At 41.1% G+C, this 22,507-nt stretch overlaps 1 protein-coding gene across 4 annotated transcripts in view; it reads left to right on the forward strand.

The window, feature by feature from the left end:
- The first annotated feature begins 595 nt into the window (after positions 1-595).
- The window catches only part of CCDC138 (coiled-coil domain containing 138), a 78,173-nt gene continuing 56,261 nt past the window's right edge, over positions 596-22,507 (forward strand). For 2 of the 4 annotated variants that reach the window (XM_045006942.1, XM_045006957.1), the window contains exons 1-9: positions 834-986; positions 4,723-4,783; positions 6,695-6,833; positions 10,104-10,225; positions 11,068-11,252; positions 12,094-12,252; positions 15,580-15,699; positions 19,839-19,916; positions 19,998-20,108. In XM_045006942.1, the coding sequence (XP_044862877.1) occupies positions 909-986; positions 4,723-4,783; positions 6,695-6,833; positions 10,104-10,225; positions 11,068-11,252; positions 12,094-12,252; positions 15,580-15,699; positions 19,839-19,916; positions 19,998-20,108 (1,053 nt within the window). In that variant the 5' untranslated portion in view covers positions 834-908. Of the gene's footprint in view, positions 615-833; positions 987-4,722; positions 4,784-6,694; positions 6,834-10,103; positions 10,226-11,067; positions 11,253-12,093; positions 12,253-15,579; positions 15,700-19,838; positions 19,917-19,997; positions 20,109-22,507 lie in introns of those variants that run through there. The other 2 variants (XM_045006944.1, XM_045006949.1) reach the window with 2 other exon arrangements.

Raw genomic sequence — 22,507 nt, forward strand, 5'->3', positions numbered from 1 at the left:
AAATCAGTCAGTTTTGATATCATATGATCCCAAAGAATAAATTTGTGTATGAAAAAAACAAAAATTTAGAATTAAAAACTAATGTTGTAATACAAACAGGATGTGCTGTATTTGAAATACGGAGATGTGATTGCTGAAGCTACCAGCAGCGGTTACTATTTTAAATGATTATTGCTATGAAAACGTCAATCAAATAGCACAGTACCATCCACCTGCCCAGTGTTAAGGAAGGTGAATGATGAAGTGCCAAGAGTAACAAAAATAACACTTTTTAAAGTAAGTAATGTACAGGCGGGAAGCTCCATTTGCAGCGACTAGCAAGGAAAAGTCAGGCGAGTTCAGGCGATGCGAACAGCAGAGACGATACATTGGCGGGGCTTTATACAGGCTGACCCGGGCTTCTTTTAAACACTGAATTATTAGTGGGGCGGGGCGGGGGGAAGGGTTATAAACAATTTCACCGACCCAAGTCTGCGTTAGCAGCTCAGGACCTGGCTTCAGACAAGGCGACGCTGCCTTGGGCATAAGAGCGCAGCCCTGGGCAGCGGGTGCTGAGATGCCCCGTCCTCCGGGGGGCCCTTCCGCCCGCCCGCCGGCAGCTCACCCCGCCTGGGGTAACTCTTCCCCGCCTCTGGCGGCGCCTCAACCCCGGCTCCTACCCCCGGCCCTGACGGCTCCGCTCTTTCCCCTGGCGCCAGCTGGCTGCCCCCGCCGAGCGGCGCCCTGCGAGCCCGCGGCCAGCAGGGGGCGCGCTGACCCCCCGCCCCTCCACTACGGGCCGCGGCGTCACGGAGCTGGCGCCGTCGGTCAGCGCATGCTCCGTGCCGCCACGGCGGCCAACTGCCGAGCGGCAGCTGCTTAGCGCGGGGCGCTTGGGGCCAGTGGCGGAGGCGCGAGCGGCGCGGCTCATGGCGAGCCCGGCTCTGAGCGGCTCCGTGGAGCGTCTGAAGCGGCGCTACCTGCGCGGGGGGGCGAGGCCCGCGGGGGTGAGAGGCGCTGAGGCGGCCAGGGCAGGAGGGGGGGAGTCTCCTTGGTGAGGGTCTCTGTAATAACCCCCCGAGGTACCAGCCTCGGCGCTGGGTGGGGTGACCAGACAGCACGTGTGAAAAATGGGGGGGGGGAGGTAATAGGAGCCTATAAAAAACAAGCCCCAAATATCGGGACTGTCCCTGTAAAATCGGGACATCTGGTCACCCTATGTGTGGGCATGAGGCGGGGGCCCGCCCCCAGCCCGTGGCATTGGAGCCCCCTGTGGGGAGGGGTGTCACCCCAATGGTCTCAGCGTTGCACCCAGCGGGAGCGGCCTCCCTCTCTTACTGCTGAACGTTAGTTACTTCAGAAAGAAAGAAAGACTCGTGAGGTGGGGGCTGTGGGGGCCGGTTACATGAAGGGAATTAATCCTGTGGAGGTTTTGTGTGACCCTCCTTTTAGGTTTTTGTCACGTGTTGTGTCTCACCTTCAGGCTTTGGCGTGATTGAGTGGTGTGGCGTGGCATTGGAAACCTGCACCCTCTTGTGTTCTTTCCCTCTTCATAGGCAGCCATAGCGTGTGAGGGAGCGTATGGAGCACCAGAATCTGCTCAACACTTTGGGCAACGAGTGAGCCCTAATGTCTGTGGGACATGAGGCGTACCCTATCTTAGTTTATTTTAGGGTACTCTGTAGCACCCATCATCATATTACCTAAGGACTTACTAAATAAATATTCAAACCTGTGTAACAATAAAATGGGAAGTGACTGCTAGTTGGTTGACTTGTGACACAACAACATAAGTGGGTTTTGGGGAGGGATTTGAAGGAAGATCAGTTCAGGCAGGTCATTTCATGCATTAGGACAGTGTTGAAGAAAGTAGAATATATGTGGTGGCTGGGCGGGGGGTGGAAAGTGGTAGGAAGAACATGGATAAGGATGAGAGAGCAGAATAATGAAGGGCCTAGAAGATTAGAACAAGAAGAACTTGATATTATGGATAGAGCCCTGTAAATTTATATCTGCGGATGTAAATCAGTATCCACGGAGCTGCAGAGCTCTATCGGGAACCACAGCAGTGAAAGCAGTAGCCTGGTGGGCCACTGCTCCCAGGAGCCAGTGCCCCGTGCTGGCAGCTCCTCTAGCATTGCTATATCACCCCAGCTGCGCCCACCAGGCTCTCCGGCAGCTGTCCCTGATTGTGCTATGTCAGTGTTTCTAAAACTGGGGTCACCGCTTGTGTAGGGAAAGCCCCTGGCAGGCCGGGCCGGTTTGTTTACCTGCCCCATCCACAGGTCCGGCTGATCGCGGCTCCCACTGGCTGCGGTTCGCCGCTGCAGGCCAGTGGGGGCTGCTGGAAGCGGCGGCCAGTAAGTCCCTCGGCCCACGCCGCTTCCAGCAGCTCCCATTGGCCTGGAGCAGCGAACCGCGGCCAGTGGGAGCCACGATCAGCCGGACCTGCGGATGGAGCAGGTAAACAAACTGGCCTGGCCCACCACATGCGGCAACCCCAGTTTGAGAAACACTGTGCTAGTACTGTGGGCTGGGCTGGGGGCAGTATGGCCACGCTGGAGGAGCTGCTGGCGCGGGGCACTGGCTCCTAGGAGCGGCAGCTCACCAGGCTGCTGCTTTTGCCTCCACAGTTCCCAGTAGAGCACTGCAGTTCTGTGGATACCAATTTATATCAGCTGATATTCGCATACGTGAATATAAATTTTGTATCCACACAGGGCTAAAATTATGGAATAGGTGGGATGGAGGGATTGAAAGAGATGGACAATGTGGGCTAGAGTAATGGGCAGTAATAGATTATTGTAGCAGCTGCAGTTTGTATTGGTTGAGGGTGAGGTGGAAAGGTATGGTTGTCAGGCCAGAGGGGAGGAAATTGCAGTAATCAAGAGAAGAGATCTGATTATCTGGACAGAAAGAAAGGTCAGATATTAGAAATTATGTGTAAGAAACTGACAATTTGGAGAGAACTTGGGAGCAAGAGAGCAGGAAGAGTTGAAGATGTCTGTGAATTTAAAAGTCTAATTGATGGAAAGGGTTGTGATGTTATCAATAGTTGACAATAAAGGGGCAGTGGAGAGGGTTGCTGTTGAGCCAGGGCCATATTATAGAGGTAAGGAGAGCTGTTAGTGATCCCTGTAGTAAGAATGCTTAACGCTTTCCATTCTTGGGACATTTTCTTTGAGGAGCTCACACACCTTTATGGTTTGCCAAAAGCCTTTGATATTTGACCGAGAGAACACCTTCAGGCTACCCATTTACCTTTTCTTTGTTCCATGAAATTCAGTTCAGTTTTTGCCAAGATATGAACTATTAAAAATTGACACATCCCTTCTCTCACTAATTGAACACACGTACTTTCTAAGTCCAAGATAATGCCAAAGCAACTATAGCAAGCTGTACTAGCTGGGAGCAGCCAGAGTGGATGGGGCAGGTGGAGAGGAGGGCACTCCAGACTAAAGACAAATGGATGGCCCCAGTGGCCCATTCTGCCCCCTTGGAGCATCCGGATGGGTTTTTCCAACCCGTAAATCCACCTGGACCCATTTCCCCAGTCTCCTGGTGATGATGTTCTGTAGCTCAAGTAGTACCAATCCATGCTGCAACACTGAAGGTTCAGAGTTCAACCTCTGTTGATGATGCCTGTTGGAAAGCGGGGAAATGTTACAGTTACACATAATATAATTTGTTTTACTTTTTTTCCTTAAAAATAACGCACGGAGTTGCATGCAAAAATTACCTTAAAAGAACATTATTGAAGTTGGGAACTGCTAGATTTTACTGTTGTCTGTGAAACCTCAGTTCTGCCCCTTTGATTAAGATTAAGATTCTGTTACGGGTATTTTTAGTAAAAGTCAGGGACAGGTTGTGGGCAATAAACAAAAATTAATGAAAGCTTGTTCCTGACTTTTACTTAAAATACCCTGGGGCAGGGAAGGGGTAGACAAACAGAGCACTGCTAGGGCTTGCAGCTGCTCCAGCCCCAGAGGGGCTGACCCAGCCTCAGCCACTGCTCCAGTGGGATGGGGGCTGCTGCTCTGACGGCCCCGGAGCTGGCAGCTGCTTCTGCCCTGCCCGAGAAGAAGTCCCGGAAAGTCATGGAATCTGTGACCTCTGTAGAAGAATTGTATCTGTAGTTATGATACAGTCTTTGATTACACAATCACGTACTATTTTTTCCACAAGAGCACAGACTGGATGCACAGTAGGGCAGAATGAGGGTTGCAGGAGCCATTTTAAATCTGGCCTCTCTTATATTCAAGTGCTTGAATTTGCAACCTAATGATACTTTAATGTAAGTTTTTTTTAAAGTGTATAATTACAGGTTGATGGCAAGACATAAGGTAGGAAATGTTGGAGTGACAGGCTGAAATGTCAGACTGGATGGAGCTGTTTCTATGGCTACCTAATCTACTTATGCCTATTTACTTGAATGGCCCTTATCACTGAGGTATTTGAGGGTCTCAAGTTTTTAAAAACAGAAATAATGCTAGCAATCTTTCATTTTTAGCTTATGGGGAAATAGCTCGATTAGTTCATAGGTTTTTTTGTTTTTGTTTGTTCGCTTATGTTTGTGTGAAGTTTCACTTACATTTTTGTTTAGGAAAAATTATTCTCTGCTCAAAGCAAACATCTTTTAACAGCTTCCTTAGTAAAGGCACTATAAACAGTAAACAAATACATTGTAATATACATTATAATGTAATTAAAAATAGTAGGGACTTTTTTTCTGTTTTCTCTTAGGATTGTCTTTCAGGTTCATTACAGACCAAATGTAAAAAAGGAAACTCCCTAACATATACAGGTAATACAACAAAAAGGTTGTTTTGGATATCTTTGTTAAAAGGGACATCAATTCAAATTCACTATTCTTTAAATTTATCTTAAGAATTCCTGTGCTTGGGGGGCTTAGTTTTATATTCTCTCCAAGAGTATTTTAAGTAGGCAGACATTGGTTTGTGAAACTTGGGCACCAGCCTGGAAGTGTATACATGTGTATGGATTCTACCGGAGTACTCTAGGAAATCTCCTTGCATTACAGATGCGGGTGGGTTGGCAGGAGAGACATAAGCATTAGCAATTCATCTTCCCTGTGAAAAGGAGGGCTGCTGGTAAGGAAGATATGGGTAAAAAAGAGTATTGCTCCCACAGTGACTAAAAAGAAAGCTCCACTAGCTGGGCATTAAAGCGAAAACTAGTACCGATAACCTTTTGGGGGAGGGGGTAGGTGACTATAATGACCCAGTACTGCAATAGAGTCTTAAGCTGTGTCTATACTGCCACTTTCAGCGCTAAAACTTGCTGCAGCCGCGCTGTAACATGGCTAGTGGAGATGTACCCTTACTTTCATCCATAGAATGAAAGTCAGCTACATACACACCCCATTACAATAAGTAGGGTTCTAGTATATATATGACAATCTTATTATATATGTTTGAGAAGGTGCGGATTGGCTATTATTGGGATGTGGCAGAGAGAAGCATTTGGTTATCATTGGTGCATATATGAGAACTGGCTGCCATCAGTTGGATTCTGTGGGATGGAATAAGTGTCTTGTTGAGAGGGGGTCGGTTTGTGGGAAATTCTTTGAGGTGGGTGGTATTGGGTAGCTCCCTATGTGGCAATATGTTGCTTTTAAAGCCTTGTACACAGAGCTGTCCTTAGGGGTGGGTCACCCGGGCAGCCGCCCAGAGTGCCCGGTGGTCAAGGAGGCTCCATGCAGCAGCTTCCCCACATGGGTGCAGGAGGGATTGCAGGGGTTAGGGGCTGGGTTTCAAGGGGGCACCCATGGGGGACAGGGGCAATGAGAGGACACCCATGGGGGCTGGGATGCCAAAATACAAGTTCCTCTAGGGCACCAGTTTCCCCAAGGTTGGCCTTGCATGTACAGTACATGCAGGTGCCTAGGATTGCTGACTGGAGGGGAAACAGTTAAACATTGCATGCCGCAAATTATAAAAATTAAAATTAAAACAGGAAACTTAAAATCTTTTTAAAAGTTTTAGGTTATATAATTTAAGACATTTATATACATTCACTTTTTTAAATGTACAGGTATGAACTTAATGGTTATCATGTAGGTGGGGTTCCAGAGAAATGCATGTTGCCATACTAATGCTCATGAAAAGCAAGTAACAGGCTATGTTGTTCAAACTTCAAATTTGCACAGCAATTAGCATATGAATGCAAATTGTAAAACTTCAGGAAGACAGATGTGACTTGAAAACAAAGTTGAGGTTTCTATAACGTTTTTAGTAACAGAACGAAGCTTTTAAAAAGATTCTCAAAAATGTAATAAGTTGAATGTTCTTTAAAATTGACTTAATGGTTTTAGAAACACAAGGTGGATGAGGTAATATCTTTTATTGGAACAACTTTTGTTGGTGAGAGAGACAAGCTTTTGAGCTTACATAGAACTTTTCTTCAGGTTTAATTTTGTTAGGACTTTTTTAGGACTTAATTTTTTTAGTCATCTATAAAACTTTTCCGTTTTAAATTATTATTAAAATACAATTTAGCTAGTATTTTGTATTTCTCTAATTTTAATTCCGAACTGGTCCGAGCTTGCTCTAATATGTTATGATTCTGGGTTTTGTTCTTTTAAGCAATAACCTTTACAGAGTACTAAATATATTAATTAAATCATTGTGGATTTTTTTAAATGTGTGCTTTTCAACTGCAAAATGAAATATTTAATATTTGAATTATTTTATAGGTAACTTGGACAGTTCATCAGATAATACAATTATGCCTTTGTCCATGCATTTTTCACAATCAAGAAGTACCCACAATGGAAGAAAGCACTATAGCAAACCTCTTAGTGGCTTGTTCAAGAGTTTCAAAAACTTGGATTGGTAAGAGCTGAACCCTCATTCCCTCATCTGTCCTTAGACCTCTTTTTCTTCCTCCCATCCTCCCTTTACCCCAAAATCCAAACGAATAATGAGTTAACCCTTAATACATTATGTAAAATTTTCAGACGGATCCAGTAGCAGGTTGCCACGTGCAAGGCATAGCTTTCACAGTTTTTGTATACTTATACTTTCGTGGTCAGTAAGGATTAGTTTCTGTCTGACTAATGTAATAATGTGAATAAGGCTGTCAAGCAATTAAAAAAATTAATCGTAGTGTTAAACAATAATAGAATAGGAGTGCTTGTGGCACCTTAGAGACTAACAAATGTATTTGAACATAAGCTTTCATGGGCTACAGCCCACTTCATCGGATGCATAGACTGGAACATACAGCAAGAAGATATTTATACATACAGAGAACATGAAAGGTGGAAGTAGCCATACCAACTGTAAGAGGCCAATCAATTGAGATGAGCTATCATCAGCAGGAGAAAAAAAACTTTTGAAGTGATAATTGAGATGACCCATAGAAGGTGTGACAATACTTAACATGGGGAAATAGATTCAATTAGTGTAATGGCCCAACCATTCCCAGTCTCTGTTCAAACCTAAGTTAATTGTATCTAATTTGCATATGAATTCAAGTTCAGCAGTCTCTCTTTGGAGTCTGTTTTTGAAGTTTTTTTGTTGTTAAATTGCTACCTTCAAGTCTGTCACTGAGTGGTTAGAGAGGTTTAAGTGTTCTCCCACTGGTTTTTGAATGTTATGATTCCTGATGTCAGATTTGTGTCCATTTATTCTTTTGCGTAGAGACTGTCCGGTTTGGTCAATGTATATGGCATAGGGGCATTGCTGGCACATGATGGCATATAGCACGTTGGTAGATGTGCAGGTGAATGAGCCCCTGATGGTGTGGCTGGTGTGATTAGGTCCTATAATAATATAGTAGAATAACATTTTAAAAAATATTTTGTATGTTTTCTACATTTTCAAATATATTGATTTCAGTTACAACAAGAATACAAAATACAGTGCTTACCTTATATTTATTTTTATTACAAATATTAGCACTGTACAATTTTTCAATTTAAAAAAAAAGTATTTTTCAATTCACCTAATACAGGTACTCTAGTGCAGTCTCTTTATCATGAAAGTTGAACTTACAAATGTAGAATTGTATACAAAATATAGCTGCATTCAAAAATAAAACAATGTAAAACTTTAGAGCCTACAAGTCCACTCAGTCCTACTTCAGCCAATCACTCAGACAAACAAGGATGGTTACAATGTGTAGGAGATAATGCTGCGAGCTTCTTGTTTAGTGAGAACAGGCATTCGCATGGCACTGTTGTAGCTGGCGTCACACGATATTTACGTGCCAGATACACTGAAAATTCGTGTGTCCCTTGATGCTTCAACCACCATTCCAGAGGACATGCATCCTTGCTGATGATGTGTTCTGCTCAATAACAATCCAAAGCAGTGCGGACCAACACATGTTCATTTTCATCATCTGAGTCAGATTCCACCATTAGAAGGTTTATTTTTTTGGTGGTTTGGGTTCTGTAGTTTCCGCATCTGAGTGTTGGTCATTTAAGACTTCTGAAAGCATGCTCACACCTTGTCCCTCTCAGATTTTTGGACGGCACTTCAGATTCTTAAACCTTGGGTCTAGTGCCATAGCTATTTTTAAAAATCTCACATTGGTACCTTCTTTGCGTTTTGTCAAATCTGCAGTTAAAGTGTTCTTAAAATGAACATTTGCTGGGTCATCATCCGAGACCGCTATAACATGAAACATATGACAGAATGAGGATAAAAAAGAGCCAAAGGCATACAGTTCTCCCCCAAGGAGTTCAGTCACAAATGTAATTGACACTTTTTTTTTTTTTTAACAAGAATCATCAGCATGTTCTCTGGAATGGTGGCTGAAGCATGAAGGGGCATACAAATGTTTAGCATATCTGGCACATAAATACCTTGCAACACCAGCTACAAACGTGCCATGTGAATGCCTGTTCTCACTTTCAGGTGACATTATAAATAAGGAGTAGGCAGCAGTATTTCCCATAAATGTAAACAAACTTGTTTGTTTTGGCAATTGGCTGAACAAGAAGTAGGACTGAGAAGACTTGAAGGCTCTAAAGTTTTATACTGTTTTGTTTCTGATTGCAGTTATGTAACAAAAAAAATCTACATTTGTGAGTTACACTTTCACGATAAAGAGATTGCACTACAGCACTTGTATGATATGAATTGAAAAATACTATTTCTTTTATTTATCATTTTTACAGTGCAAATATTTGTAATAAAAAATAATAGAAAGTGAGCACTGTACACTTTGTATTCTGTGTTGTAATATAAATCAATATATTTGAAAATGTAGAAAAAGATCCAAATTTTTTTAGTAAATTTCAATTGGTATTCTATTGTTTAACAGTGCAGTTCATCACGATTATATTTTTTAAGCGCGATTAAATTTTGAGTTAACTATATGTGTAGGGCTCAGCTTGTGGGATGCAGGGATTAAGATATATCAGGGACTAAACAAGTGAGGAGAAAGGGAAACAGCCAGAGTTGACAAGATAGTCTTAAATCTATTTAGCGAGATACTCTTAATGCCCCAATGCACCAAGCTGAAAGAGAACATACCGTATTTTTCCGTGTATGAGATGCCCCCATGTATAAGACGCCCCCAACTTTTCTAACCCCAAATTCAGGTTTTTTGTTTTGTTTTGTTTTCTTTGCCGCTCCAGCCGCGCTTCAGCTGTCCCCCCCCCCCCCCCGACTTTGCCGTTCAGGCACAGGAAGAGAACGCCGAGGTAGGGGTAGAGGGGCCATGCGCCCCGGCTGGTCTCCGGCGGCGGCCCTGCCCTATATCACACCTTTTATTTTCTTCTCTGGATATCCTGTTTGCAAGAAAAAAAAGTTGTGCTTTGATCTGTTATAAAAGTGGTTTAGTTGTTGCATGCATATAAGGATTTATTTATGAAAATTAGATCGTTTACTTGTTCCACGGGTTTTGCTAAGTCATCGATTTCATTGTTTGACTGTAGTTAATATCTTATTTTATAAGTGCTTTCATTTTGAAGGGATCTCAAAGTGCTTTTCAAATTAGTTAGTGTTGTTTCTTTGCATTCAGTCAAATGTAAATATGCTGGAATGAGAAACAGTTGTATTAGTATGCAAATCTTCTTTACATTACATGCATAACATTTTAGAATGGCACTGAATAATTTCAGATTCATGTCATCCATTTGTATTTTTTAGCTTTGATGATGAGCTGGATTCGCTCTATGATTCAAGTCAGCTAGAACTAGAGGAAGAGGTCATAAATGTCTCTGCAACTGATGCAGTTCCAAATACAGTCACGTACATATATACAGAAACAGGTAATCAGAAAAATATTAAATTCACCTTCAATTTATCACATAACATTTGACTGACTTATATGAAAAATAAAGCCTTTATTCATGTTTCAACTGAATCTTTTTCATAATCCAATTAATAACATTAATTGAGTAAACTATATTTTAGTTTTGAGATGTAATGTTTTAGTTGCTCTTGTCATAATTGTATTGTATATAAACAAGACAAATTCTTTTCTAAAAGATTGGCCTTTTAAAGTCTCTGGCAATGCAGTTCTGATTATTGTACGTTATGGATTAAGAAATAGAGAAAAAGAAAAAGCCAGCCATTATTAACACAGTATTTTCAGTTTATAAAATGAAACATTTTCAATGTTAAGAATAGGTGGTCTGATTAAATAACACTGTTCCAAGACATTATTTCACTTCCACATAAAAACATCCCTCATAATGTTCCTTCATGTTCTCCCACCATCACCAAAAGAACCAGTCAAAACACTGAGAAATAGTTACTGCTTAATAGCTATATTGTGCCTTCAGTCTGTGCACAGATCTTCTAGTGATGTCTGTTGGACTTTTGCGTGTAGGCTGAGGATATAATTTATGTATAAAACTGCACTGATCAGAAAACTAATAATAATAGGCCAAAATGAATCACAGGAAATAGATGATAAAGGTTTTGAACAAATACTCATAGTATCTCAGGAGATACTCAGACTAACTTTTCACTTTAGTACCTGTTATACTGCTATTTAATCACAAAAGCCTAAAATGTGTTTCTACTTTTATGTAACAACTGGTCATCTAATTTATTAATCTAAACTGCAAGAATAATTTTTATAAAATGTGTTCTTTTCATTTCTTAGATGTCACCCTACCATCCAATTTGGCTGCAAACACAGTAACATGTAGTGACCATGATATCAGTAGTGGTCTGGTTAGGAATATGGTGAGCAAGCCTGAAACTCAGGTATTGAGTGGTCAAAGATTAATACCATCTCACATCAACCAGATTTATGATGAACTATATGTCATACATCAGAAACTGCAGGTAGGAACTGGAAATGACTTTAGAATATTTAGAGTATTTTTTTTTAAGCTGCTCTTCATATCATTCTACTGCATAATGTAAGCTGTTGTATTGCAAGAGGCTTTAACAACTTGTCTAATGAGGCAATGTTGTCTTGTGGATAGAGGAGGGGGCTTGAAATCTTCAGATAAAAGGCAATGTATTACAATAACTAGTATTAACCAAAAATTTCAGATCTAGGTGCCTAAAGTCAAGCTTCTAAACAAGAGGTTGGCAACCTTTCAGAAGTGCTGTGGCGAGTCTTCATTTATTCACTCTAATTTAAGGTTTCACGTGCCAGTAATACATTTTAACGTTTTTAGAAGGCCTCTTTCTATAAGTCTATAATATGTAACTAAACTGTTGTTTATGTAAAGTAAATAAGGTTTTTTAAATGTTTAAGAAGCATCATTTAAAATTAAATTAAAATGTAGAGCCCTCCCGGACCGGTGGCCAGGACTCGGGCAGTCTGAGTGCCACTGAAGTGTGAGTGCTCACGTGCTGCCTTCAGCACGCATGCCATAGGTTGCCTACCCCTGTTCTAAACCCTAGTTACCTAAGTAGAAGTGGCCTGATTTTCAGAGGCCGAACAATCCCATCCCCAACGGGAGTCAGTTGGATCACTGTGTTGAGGTACTGAAAGTAGTCTGTTTTCAGCATTGTGTCCCACTACACCAAAGTGGTGCTTATACTCAGTGAACCATGCATGCAGTCTGTTTCCTTAAAACTGAAAGTATCCCTGACAAAATGACTGTATTTCAATATAAGTTATAATAATTTCATTTTTATAACTTTTTAAAATTCTCCATTTTTTCTGACACAGCAAGAAAATTCAGCACAGCAGGAGTATGCTCTGCAACTTCAGAAACGAGAACATTTTTTAGCTGAAAGAGAAGCATTGCTTTTCAAACATGAAGCTGCTTTGACTAAGATAAGAGGTGTGGAAGAGGAAGTTCATGCAAAATTTCAAATTATAAAGGAGGTACAGTAATTTGTATTAGAATTATTTTCTTGGGCAAGCGTCGTTATCTGGGGCAAGCCGTTTCTCTTATTTCTTCAGTCTCTCAGTTTCGTCACCTGGACGTCACAATGGAGATAATTCTCATTTTTGTAAAGAGCTTTGAGATCCTCAGATGAAAGGTTGATATATAAGGATAAAGTAATATTGCTATGTATTTTGGTTATTAGTAGTTGCTTTCTCAGAAAGATGAGTTTAACAGTCTGGTTCAGGGGTTGCCTTTTGCTGTTATAATTTGGAGAACAATATTATCCATTTCTAAAAGAATAATTGAATGTAACCACGTGTGTGACTTTGTTCTGCATATCAGAAAGAATGGTTGGAGATAACTCATCTAAAATTTAGTGATACATTAGGAAATAGTTGGTTGGAACATTTTCACCTAAATGAAATTTTGTTAATATGTTGTTTCTTCGAAGCCGAAATATTTTGTGGAGCTATATTGATTTAGACAAAAATTTTGTCAGAGGATTGGGGGTCTGGGGTGAGGGGAGAGAGAGACGCATACACTCTGTGGCCTGAGTTATGGGAGACCTAGATTCAAGTTCCTGCTCTGCCTGTTTCAGAGAGATTTGGGATGAAAAACTCTGCTCTGAAATTTTGAAACCTTGAAAGTTTCTTCAAAACAGAATTGTCCCTTGAATAGCTGTAATAATAAGTGAATGAAGAAAGAGACTAAGAGCCTGGTCCAATGCTCATTGAAGTCCTCTGTCTTTTCAGTGGGCTTCGGAGGAAGCCTTCTAATGAGGAATGGGATAGGGTAAGAGCAGGATGGAATGGAATTAGGAAAAACTGCTCTCATAAAGTTTAAGCTTAACCTTGGGTAGTAATTTGTTCTGTATTTAAGGAAAAGGGATGAGAACATTGATTGTGAGACAGAAAGCTGAAGGTAGCGAGGTAATATATCTTCAGCCATTTGAGACATGTATTAATGAATCATGAAACAACAGTCTGGAGTGTTTTAATGCTATTTTATTTTAAAATATGACATTTAAAATTTATTTCCTGCAATAATTTTTAGTATGACTTCTTTTGTTTATAGTGTCAAGTATCAGAGGGATAGCTGTGTTAGTCTGGATCTGTAAAAGCAGCAAAGAATCCTGTGGCACCTTATAGACTAACAGACGTTTCGCAGCATGAGCTTTCGTGGGTGAATACCCACTTCTTCAGGTGCATCTGAAGAAGTGGGTATTCACCCACGAAAGCTCATGCTGCGAAACGTCTGTTAGTCTATAAGGTGCCACAGGATTCTTTGCTGCTTTTGTTTATAATTATATGCAATATATCTTTTTTACTATAAAAATAATTTGGCAGTGTAAGGATGAGAGAAAATAGTAAAGAAAAATGATCTATGTTTAAACTTATTTTTAAATTATACCTCTACCTCGATATAACACTGTCCTTGGGAGCCAAAAATCTTACCGCGTTATAGGTGAAACCGTGTTATATTGAACTTGCTTTGATCCACCGGAGTGTGCAGCCCTGCCCCCCCGGAGCACTGCTTTACCGCGTTATATCCAAATTTGTGTTATATCGGGTGGCGTTATATCGAGGTAACGGTGTACTTTCCTAAGATTCCTGGACTCCTAAACTTTTTCCTGTCCCCTGAACCCAGATATACTTTCAGCAGCAGTTTAATAAGCTCTTGATCTATCTTTTGAAATAATTAAAAAAAACAAAACAACAAAACTCTCAAATTCAGCATTTCCACAGCTCTTTTGACTGCCTCTGAAGTGCTGTAGCGCCAAGGAGGAGGAAATATTTTTAAGGATTTAGCATTTCCCTTTTGAAGTCTGGTTTCCTGAGGCGTTCTGGCAGGCATGTCACAAAATTAAAAGCTCTCAGTAAATTTTCTTAGTACAAGTTATATGGTCCAGCCAACCTGTAAAACACAGTAGCTTGGAGAAGTTCCTGATTTTCTTTCAAGTTCTATGAAGTTCTATGGTTCCCTGCCAGCATGGCTACTCTACTTAACAGTGTCTTGCAGGCAACTGGTTCCTTTTCAGTTAAGAAGGTGAGTTATATTTTCTGAGACTAGCTTTTTGCTGTTATGATCAGTTGGAATTCTTTTTTTTTATACTGTCTCCAGGATTGAACTTCTGAGGGTAGGTGCCAGAACATTCCAGCTAAAGGCTTTTGGCGCTCGTGTTTGTTTTCTATGCCTATATGTCACATTCAGAGATTTCAGCTTTTAAGATGTTGTTTAAGACACATTTGTCAGCTTGGCTTTATAGGAGCATGAAAGCAGGACTAGAAAAATTTAGCAGACACTTACTGAAATTTTACCAAACACCTGACTGCTATTTGAAGACTATTACAAAAGATGGTAATTCTCAGATTAAGGAAAATTTTCCCTTCTCTCTCCTACCTACATTTGTGTCAGCTGCTGGGAAAAGAGACACTTTTGGTATTTTCACCAAAGTGTTGTCTACTTTGGCATGTCATTTTAAGTATCAAACTTGGCTAGTAGGTGTCTGAGAAATTTGAAGTCTCCCAAGGTCCTCTGTCTGCTGGAAAAAAGGAGCTTCACTTTCATACTCTACAGCCCATTGGCTGTTGCAATGAGGTGTTTCTGCTACTCTACTCCTCCTAAACCTCCATTTTTGAGTTCTCTGCTTCAATGCATGTCTCTGCTGCTGCTCATAACTGTCAATCAGTAGTAGAGGAAAAATGACATGACCTCTCAGTTTCACTGCTACCCACTTTTCTAATGTATATCGGAATATTAAAACAAAGTATTGCATAAATTTGTAGCAATTCCAATTCAGCTTCCCAAGTACAAGAAAAACTTCATTGCAGGCTGCTGAGTTGCTTTATACCATTAGGAATATTTGCTGCACTGAAGGGGAGGATTTTGATATCTTTGTGGCTAAGGTCCATAGTATTCCCTTACAAATAATTAGTGTAAAAATCAGTTTCTCCTTTTTTTCCCCTCCCATGTTAACTTGTTTTTCCACCTGTTTTATTTATGGAATTGATTTATGGACACCATGTAAAAGAGATGATCTGATGATATGATACATACATTTTATGGTGGATTTAAAGAGAGATACGACCTCACCAAAAAAGGCCAGGAGGCCTGCTATTGCTCACAACCACATTGTAATTTTATTATTCTTTTTGATGTACAGGATAGTCCTGATTTTCAAAAGATCATGGGCACAAAGTGCAGCCATACTTGGGCATGCAAAATTGCACACCTGACCCTCTGAAAATTAGACCCTCTGTTTTAACATACTGATTGCAGAAGTTGTTTCTAGTTGGTATATCATTAATCATATTTTTCTATAGCAACACGAGGCAGAAGTTAAACAGCTGTCAGAAACCTTGAAAGAGAAGACTAAAGAAAGCAAGAGGCTCAAATCATCATTTGACACCTTGAAGGAAATGAATGACTCTTTAAAAAAACAGGCAAGATCCATTTTCATACCTATTCAAGAAAAATTGTAAATATTAGAATCAATTTAAATTATTTTTGGAAAGTTGACTGATTGTATTTGCAGTCCTATTAAACAAGAAATGACTCTTGTTCCTTTCCTACAACTTGGTTTTTCTTTTAACGGTTGGTGTCTTTTTTTTTATAATCTCAAATACTGGTAAAGTTTGCATTACTCTTCTAAATAGCCGGAAACAGGTCACTCATAAGAAAAGAAACATTTCAGTATCCTGCCGAGGAAGTTGAGATGCCGGGGATAGATAGCCTTAAAAAATTCAGAATGCAGCCCTGATAATAGGATTGGCAAATCTTCGTGTATTCCATAATGTTGTGGAATCTATTCTTTGCTGCTGAATTGTGCTACTGAATTTAAGCTTTTAAATACAATATATAATTGTAAATATAACTTTGAAAATATAAGCTACATGTAAATAATAACAGACCCAGAAAGACAACTGGAAACAACTATTCAGAATGGTGTCAAATGTTCTGTTCATTTCACTGAGCTGTTAATTTTCAAGCCTAAAATGTTGTTATAATTGTCATCTCTAAACTATATTTCACTGTGGATCTTCCAGCTAACATGTTTACCCCATAATCTTAAACTACTTCTCATGCTCATCAGGTGCTAAAAATCTGTTTCCTTCCCAACTGTCAAATCCTTTGTTTTTCCTTAGGACAGCTTCTGCAATGCAGTTATATATGTACAAAAATCTGTGGCATATTCAAAATGTGGGAGCAGGATAAAATTAAATAACCCAAGGGGTACCATACTGATTTATATTGCTCATTTTCAGATTCAGTTAAATCATTTTTGTAAAGTTTAATTGGAGATGATGCACAATTTTCAGTTTGTTGTACTGGTGCGCTGAAGAAAAATCTAGTGACCTTGCTGCAGAATTTAGGTTTAGTTTATCCTGAAATACAAAATGATAGAGGCAGTGTTAGTTACCAAGTGGGAGAGTCATTTGGTTACCTCAGGTTGGCTTTGCTACGAATGATTTATAGTGAATTATTTCAGCTTATTTTTTTTATTTTTGGGGGATGGAAAGCGAGCGTACATATGCTATTTTACCTTTTCATGATTGATTATGGAGCATTTTTGTGATGTCCTCCTACTTTATGCCAGTGTGGTGAGAAAAAGTTAAGTCAGTTGACAAATGTTAGTCAAATGTTTAAAGCTTAAGGCCAGAAGGGACCACCAGATCATCCAGTCTTATCTCCTGTATATCACAGGCCACTAAAAACCCCTAGCTACTGCTAGCTAGACCCAACAACCAGAATTAACGAAAGTATTACAGCCCTCAGAAGGCTAAACTGTTGTGTGTCTTAGGGCATGGCTACACTTGCAGATGTAAAGTGCTCTGAGTTAAACCAGCCTTCGTAGAGCACAGTAGGGATGCTGCAGTCTGTCCACACTGACAGCTTCAAGTGCACTGGTGTGGCCACATTTGTGGCACTTGCAGTGGCATTGGAAGCAGTGCATTATGGACAGCTATCCCAGCATGCAAGTGACTGCAACATGCTTTTCAAATGGTGGGGTGGGGTGGAGTATGACAGGGAGTGTGTTGTGTGTATTTGGCGGCGGGGAGTGGGTTTTTTGGGGGCTGAGATCATGTCAGCATGCTGTCTTGTAAGTTCAGACAGCAGCGGACCCCCCCCCCCACCGGCCTCTCTCTCTCTCTCACTCACAGCATTCCACACTAATGATTGCTTTGTCTCGGGGAAGATAAGCAGCTGGTTTTCAGGAACAGAGTTTGAAAGGGCATATCCGCATTCCCGCTGCGATTCAAAATAAAGACAAGAGTGGCCACTTGACTTAAAGGGATTATGGGACGTTTCCAGAGACTGATCAGAGCGCAGTAATGCAACACTTGGTTTACACTGGTGCCGCTGCACTCCAGTGGGGGTGCCGCAAATGTTAGTCCACTCACCGAGGTGGAGAACCAGCAGCGCTGTAGCCACGGAGTCAGAGCGCTCTACGTGCCTTGCCAGTGTGGATGGAGAGTGAGCTAGTGCACCTAGGGCTCCTTTATTGCTCTGTAACTCGCAAGTGTAGCCAAGCCCTTAGATAGAGAACAGGAGAGACCAATGTGAGACCATGCCCGAAGTCCCTGCCATGGCAGGGGATTGATTAAATGAGAGAGATCCTGAGGATCCTATCAAGTGATTTGTGCTCCCTGCTCCAGAGGAAGGCAAAAAAACCCAAGCTCCCTGCCAGTCTGGCATGAGGGGAAAATGCTTATTCTCAGTTCCATTTCAGAGCACCGGTGTAAGTTTGTGTGTAACCCCTCTGCCAGGCTGAAACGATAGCAGCAAGGGCCAGGTTCAATACCTAGGGGTCCCTTCCCCGCAACGTAATGCAGACCAGCTCGAGCCCCCACCCAGTGACCTGGGAAAATCTTACACACACCCCTGGGCGCCTCAAGGAGGCAATACTTCCCCTCTCGCAAGCACAGACTCTTGGTGTAGCAGAAAAGGTTTAATTACATAAGATAAACAACAACAAGCATGAAATTTGGAAAATACCTCAACTGGAGTTCATAGGTCAAACCGTGAGCAAAGACCCACCCCAGCAACTTGGGCCGTGTCCTTCTCTCTGGGCCCTTGAGTCCAGCAACCCCCCTAAATCACCCACAGTCCCAAAAGTCCCACAATTCAAAAGTCTCTGTCCCGGGTCAGGCAGCCCAGAGTTCAAGAGTCTCTTTGCAGAGGTCCCCCTCCCCAGCCTAGGTAGAAAGGGGCACCTTACGTGGTTCGGGGCCAGCTGCCCTGCCTCTTCGTGGGGTTCTGCTTCCACTAGTCATCCCCGCAAACAGCTCAGCTCCGCTTACTCTGTGGGCTGCTTCACTCTGCCAGCTGCTCTGGTCCACCAGCCGTCCTCACGAGCTGCTCAGCTCCACTCACCCAGTGGCTGCACAAACTGCTCCATTCTGCTCTGCCAGTATTGCTTCAGGCTCCCCCACTCATCAGCACAGTGCTCTCAGCTCAGCAAGTCCAGCTCTTCAGCGATTTCAGCTCCACTCATTAGCACAGTGCTCTCAGCTCAGCAAGTCCAGCTCAGCAAGTCCAGCGCTTCAGTGATTTCAGCTCATAGTAGGGGAGCCCCAGTGAATTCAGCTCAGTAACCTGCATCTAGATTCTTAAGGGAATCAAAAGTTAACTCTGACATTCCACAGTGGAGAGAGGCACAGGTGGAACTGGTGCTTCTGGCTCACACAAGGAGCCTGCACCACCAAGTATAGATACTGGCCCCCAGCCTCTCTCCTTTCAATGGGTTTTGGAACCCATGTGCCCCATCTAGCAAGCGCTATCCAGCTGACAATGAAACCCCCCATCACAAGACAATTTTGTAGTTCCCCATTTACCCAATCAGGGTGACAACATTTCATTCCTCCTGCCCCAATAACAACGAAATTGGGGGCTCCCACAGCTGTGAAAGTAACCATCCCATGCTGCTTTGCGGTATGCTAAGTGGGGTGGGAGTGCCCATGCAAATAACCGAAATACCAATGCAACACTTTCCGCACTCCCCATAATTTACCACCAGATGTCAGGGTGGGGCTCATCCTGACTCTGCTTACATTTGTATAGTGTACACTTCATTCCACCATATAGACGCTTGTCCAGAGAGACTGCTCTAGAGAAATTAGTTATGTGGATAGTGCTTTGAAGCTGTAAAGATACCTATAACTGTCACTGTACACGCATTAATATAATGCATAGAGCTATGCACGCAGGTAATTTCAAATTAATTGTATTTGTCTTCTTCAGAAAACCTCACTCTTCTTGAAGGTATGGTTTCTGAATTTGGGTGTGTCTGTATGTAATGTGAGCCCAGTGTTTGGCTTGGAAGTTGAATTCTCAATTCACAGGACATAGCTTATTATACATTACACTGAACAGTTAGCAGAGCTCTTACTAGCTGACTCTCTTTATAAAGAGGTGAATGATCATTGCTTTGTTCACACAAAGAGCAGATAAACTTGCACTTTAATAAATCTAGCTGCCCATAACTAATGATTTTTGAACAATCTTTATATGAAGTAAAGAATGAGTTTAAACCTGTTTTTGAATCCACAAATATTTTAAACATATTTTCCGATTCTTTTAGTTAAGTGATGTAAGTGAGCAGAACAAGAAGATGGAAGTTCAAGCAAGAAAAGTACAAGCACGTTTAGAGAATTTACAAGTGAGACTTAGTTTTTGCTTATTACTTCTTCCCTTGTAAGAAACATGTCAAATCTAATTTATTTAATATATCCTGTTGCAGAGGAAGCATGAATTTTTAACAATACAGAAATCTAAAGATGTTTCTCAAGCAATGCAAGAAATTAAATCTGTGAAGCAGGAAAAAATGGCAGCAACATCAAAAATTTGTAAGGTAAGACATAAACAAGGAGGAAAGGAAACTTCTGTCTTAATTAAGAATACACCTCTACCTCGATATAACACGACCCAATATAACACGAATTTGGATATAACGCGGTAAAGCAGTGCTCCAGGAGCGCGGGGCTGCACATTCCGGTGGATCAAAGCAAGTTCATTATAACGCAGTTTCACCTATAACGCGGTAAGATTTTTTTTGGCTCCTGAGGACAGCATTATATTGAGGTAGAGGTGTATTAGATATTGGAATATCTTTCTCGAAGACCCACTTTTCATATGTCTTCAGGAAACTAGTGAAGTCATTTACTCATGTCATTTATTTATGATATGAGTGAACTACTCAGTTATACTAGGAAAGGGGTTAAAGCAGGGGTAGGCAACCTTTCAGAAGTGCTGTGCCGAGTCTTCATTTATTCACTCTAATTTAAGGTTTCGCCTGCCAGTAATACATTTTAACCTTTTTAGAAGGTCTCTTTCTGTAAGTCTATAATATGTAACTAAACTATTATTGTATATAAAGTAAATAAGGTTTTTAAAATGTTTAAGAAGCTTCATTTAAAATTAAATTAAAATGCAGAGCCCCCCCACCCAGCGGACCGGTAGTCAGGATCTGGGCAGTGTGAGTGCCACTGAAAATCAGCTCGCGTTCTACCTTTGGCACGCGTGCCATAGGTTGCCTACCCCTGGCTTAAAGTGTTCAGGGAATAAGAACAATGGGATTGCATTGGGGAAAATTGAGTGTGTTTAACTGGAAAAAGAATAACATTTAAATATGTCACTAAAAAGAAGTGCACTTATTGTCATCCTGATCACTTAGCTTTTATGTTGCATCTCATCAACCCTCTTTTAATCTGTCATCTTTTTAAATTGTATGTCTGTTTCTTCCACTGTTTGGAAAGTTCTTAGCACATTTTGATTACTCCACAATGTAAATAATATCTCTGTGTACAGCTTTTTATAGTTAATTGAAAAGAAAAACTGATAAGTGATGTCAGATATAGGAAGATTAACTTGTATGTCATAGGTAATTATGCTCTTAGTGCTTATAGTAGAAAAAGCCTCTAGTGAGGGAAAAACTGAGTAAATGCTGACATGTTTCATACATGATTGCAATATGGTCACCTTCCTTCCTTCTGTCTTGAAACATTCTCTTTTGCTTTTGTAAATAATATTTCTTACCGCAGTTTTGTCCTATTTAATAGTGTGCCTTCTGTCAGTTTTCCACTATTATATCCCTTATGGTAATTATGAAATCTAGCAATGAAATTATTTGGAATATTGCTTGAAATATTATACACAACTTTCTCTTTGCTTTAAGGCAGTGATCCCCAACGTGGTGCCCATGGGCACCATGGCACCCTCCGGGGCATTTATGTGTGCCTGCCTAGTGCCCAGCAGGGGAGAGAAGCTGCGTCCCCATGTCTGCCAGGGACAGAGAGCTCCGGGGCTGCAGGCTGAGGGCACCGGTGTTCTTGGTCCCCGGCAGGCGCGGGACTCGCCTAGTACCCAGCAGGGGAGAGAATCCGGGCCCCCGCGCCTGCTGGGGACAGAGTATTCCAGGGCTGCGGGCGCCAGTGTTCTCTGTCCTCGCGGCTTCTTTCTTCTATGTGGATTAATATATTATGTAATATTAAATATGGTTTTTTTATTATTTTTATATGTTTTTGTATTATTTAATGTACAAATACAAAATAAGCCTTGAAAAATTGTTGGCACCCGCCACACTCTTCTGAAAACATGAATGTGCTACTGGTCACAAAAATGTTGGGGACCACTGCTTTAAGGGAACTAGATTTTTCCCTCTGGGGGCTGACCCTAGATCCTTCCTTGAATGTATCTGCTTTTTTTTTCCTCACAAGCCTAAAAAAATTTGGTCCAATTTGGGATTCTTAGTTAATGTATTGGAGAAGGCAAATTGGGGGTTGGGGGAGGTTTTGTTCTTCTGAAGTCTTGTTCTTAATTCTTTTAACTTATTCATTATTAGAATACAACTGAATAATGTTCAGTTAATGAGGTAAATTTTAACAGCAGTGGGCTACGTACAAGAAAGTGATATGAATTGTTTAGTGCATCTAACATTTCCCACATAAAAATTACCACGTTAACAATACCTGTGAATTATGCAGTTGTCTTTCACGTTCTCCTCACATTCTTATGACCAAAGTTGTAAAACAGACCCATTCTGTGCATGAAGATGTTTTTCTAGGACTTTATATAAATTTCGTACCTGTGTGTTTTCTGCCAACCAATAATCACCACAAATAATGGTCTAAACTCCTAATTTTTTTCAGGCATTCATCCATCCTACTCCAAATACATATAATAAAATGTTAAAACTGTTTTCATATTCTGACATACCAATCTGTTTTCTTTGAGAGGCTCTAATACTATACC

Source organism: Mauremys mutica, chromosome 1 (genome assembly GCF_020497125.1).
Source record: "Mauremys mutica isolate MM-2020 ecotype Southern chromosome 1, ASM2049712v1, whole genome shotgun sequence".
Classification (NCBI taxonomy): Eukaryota; Metazoa; Chordata; order Testudines; family Geoemydidae; genus Mauremys; species Mauremys mutica.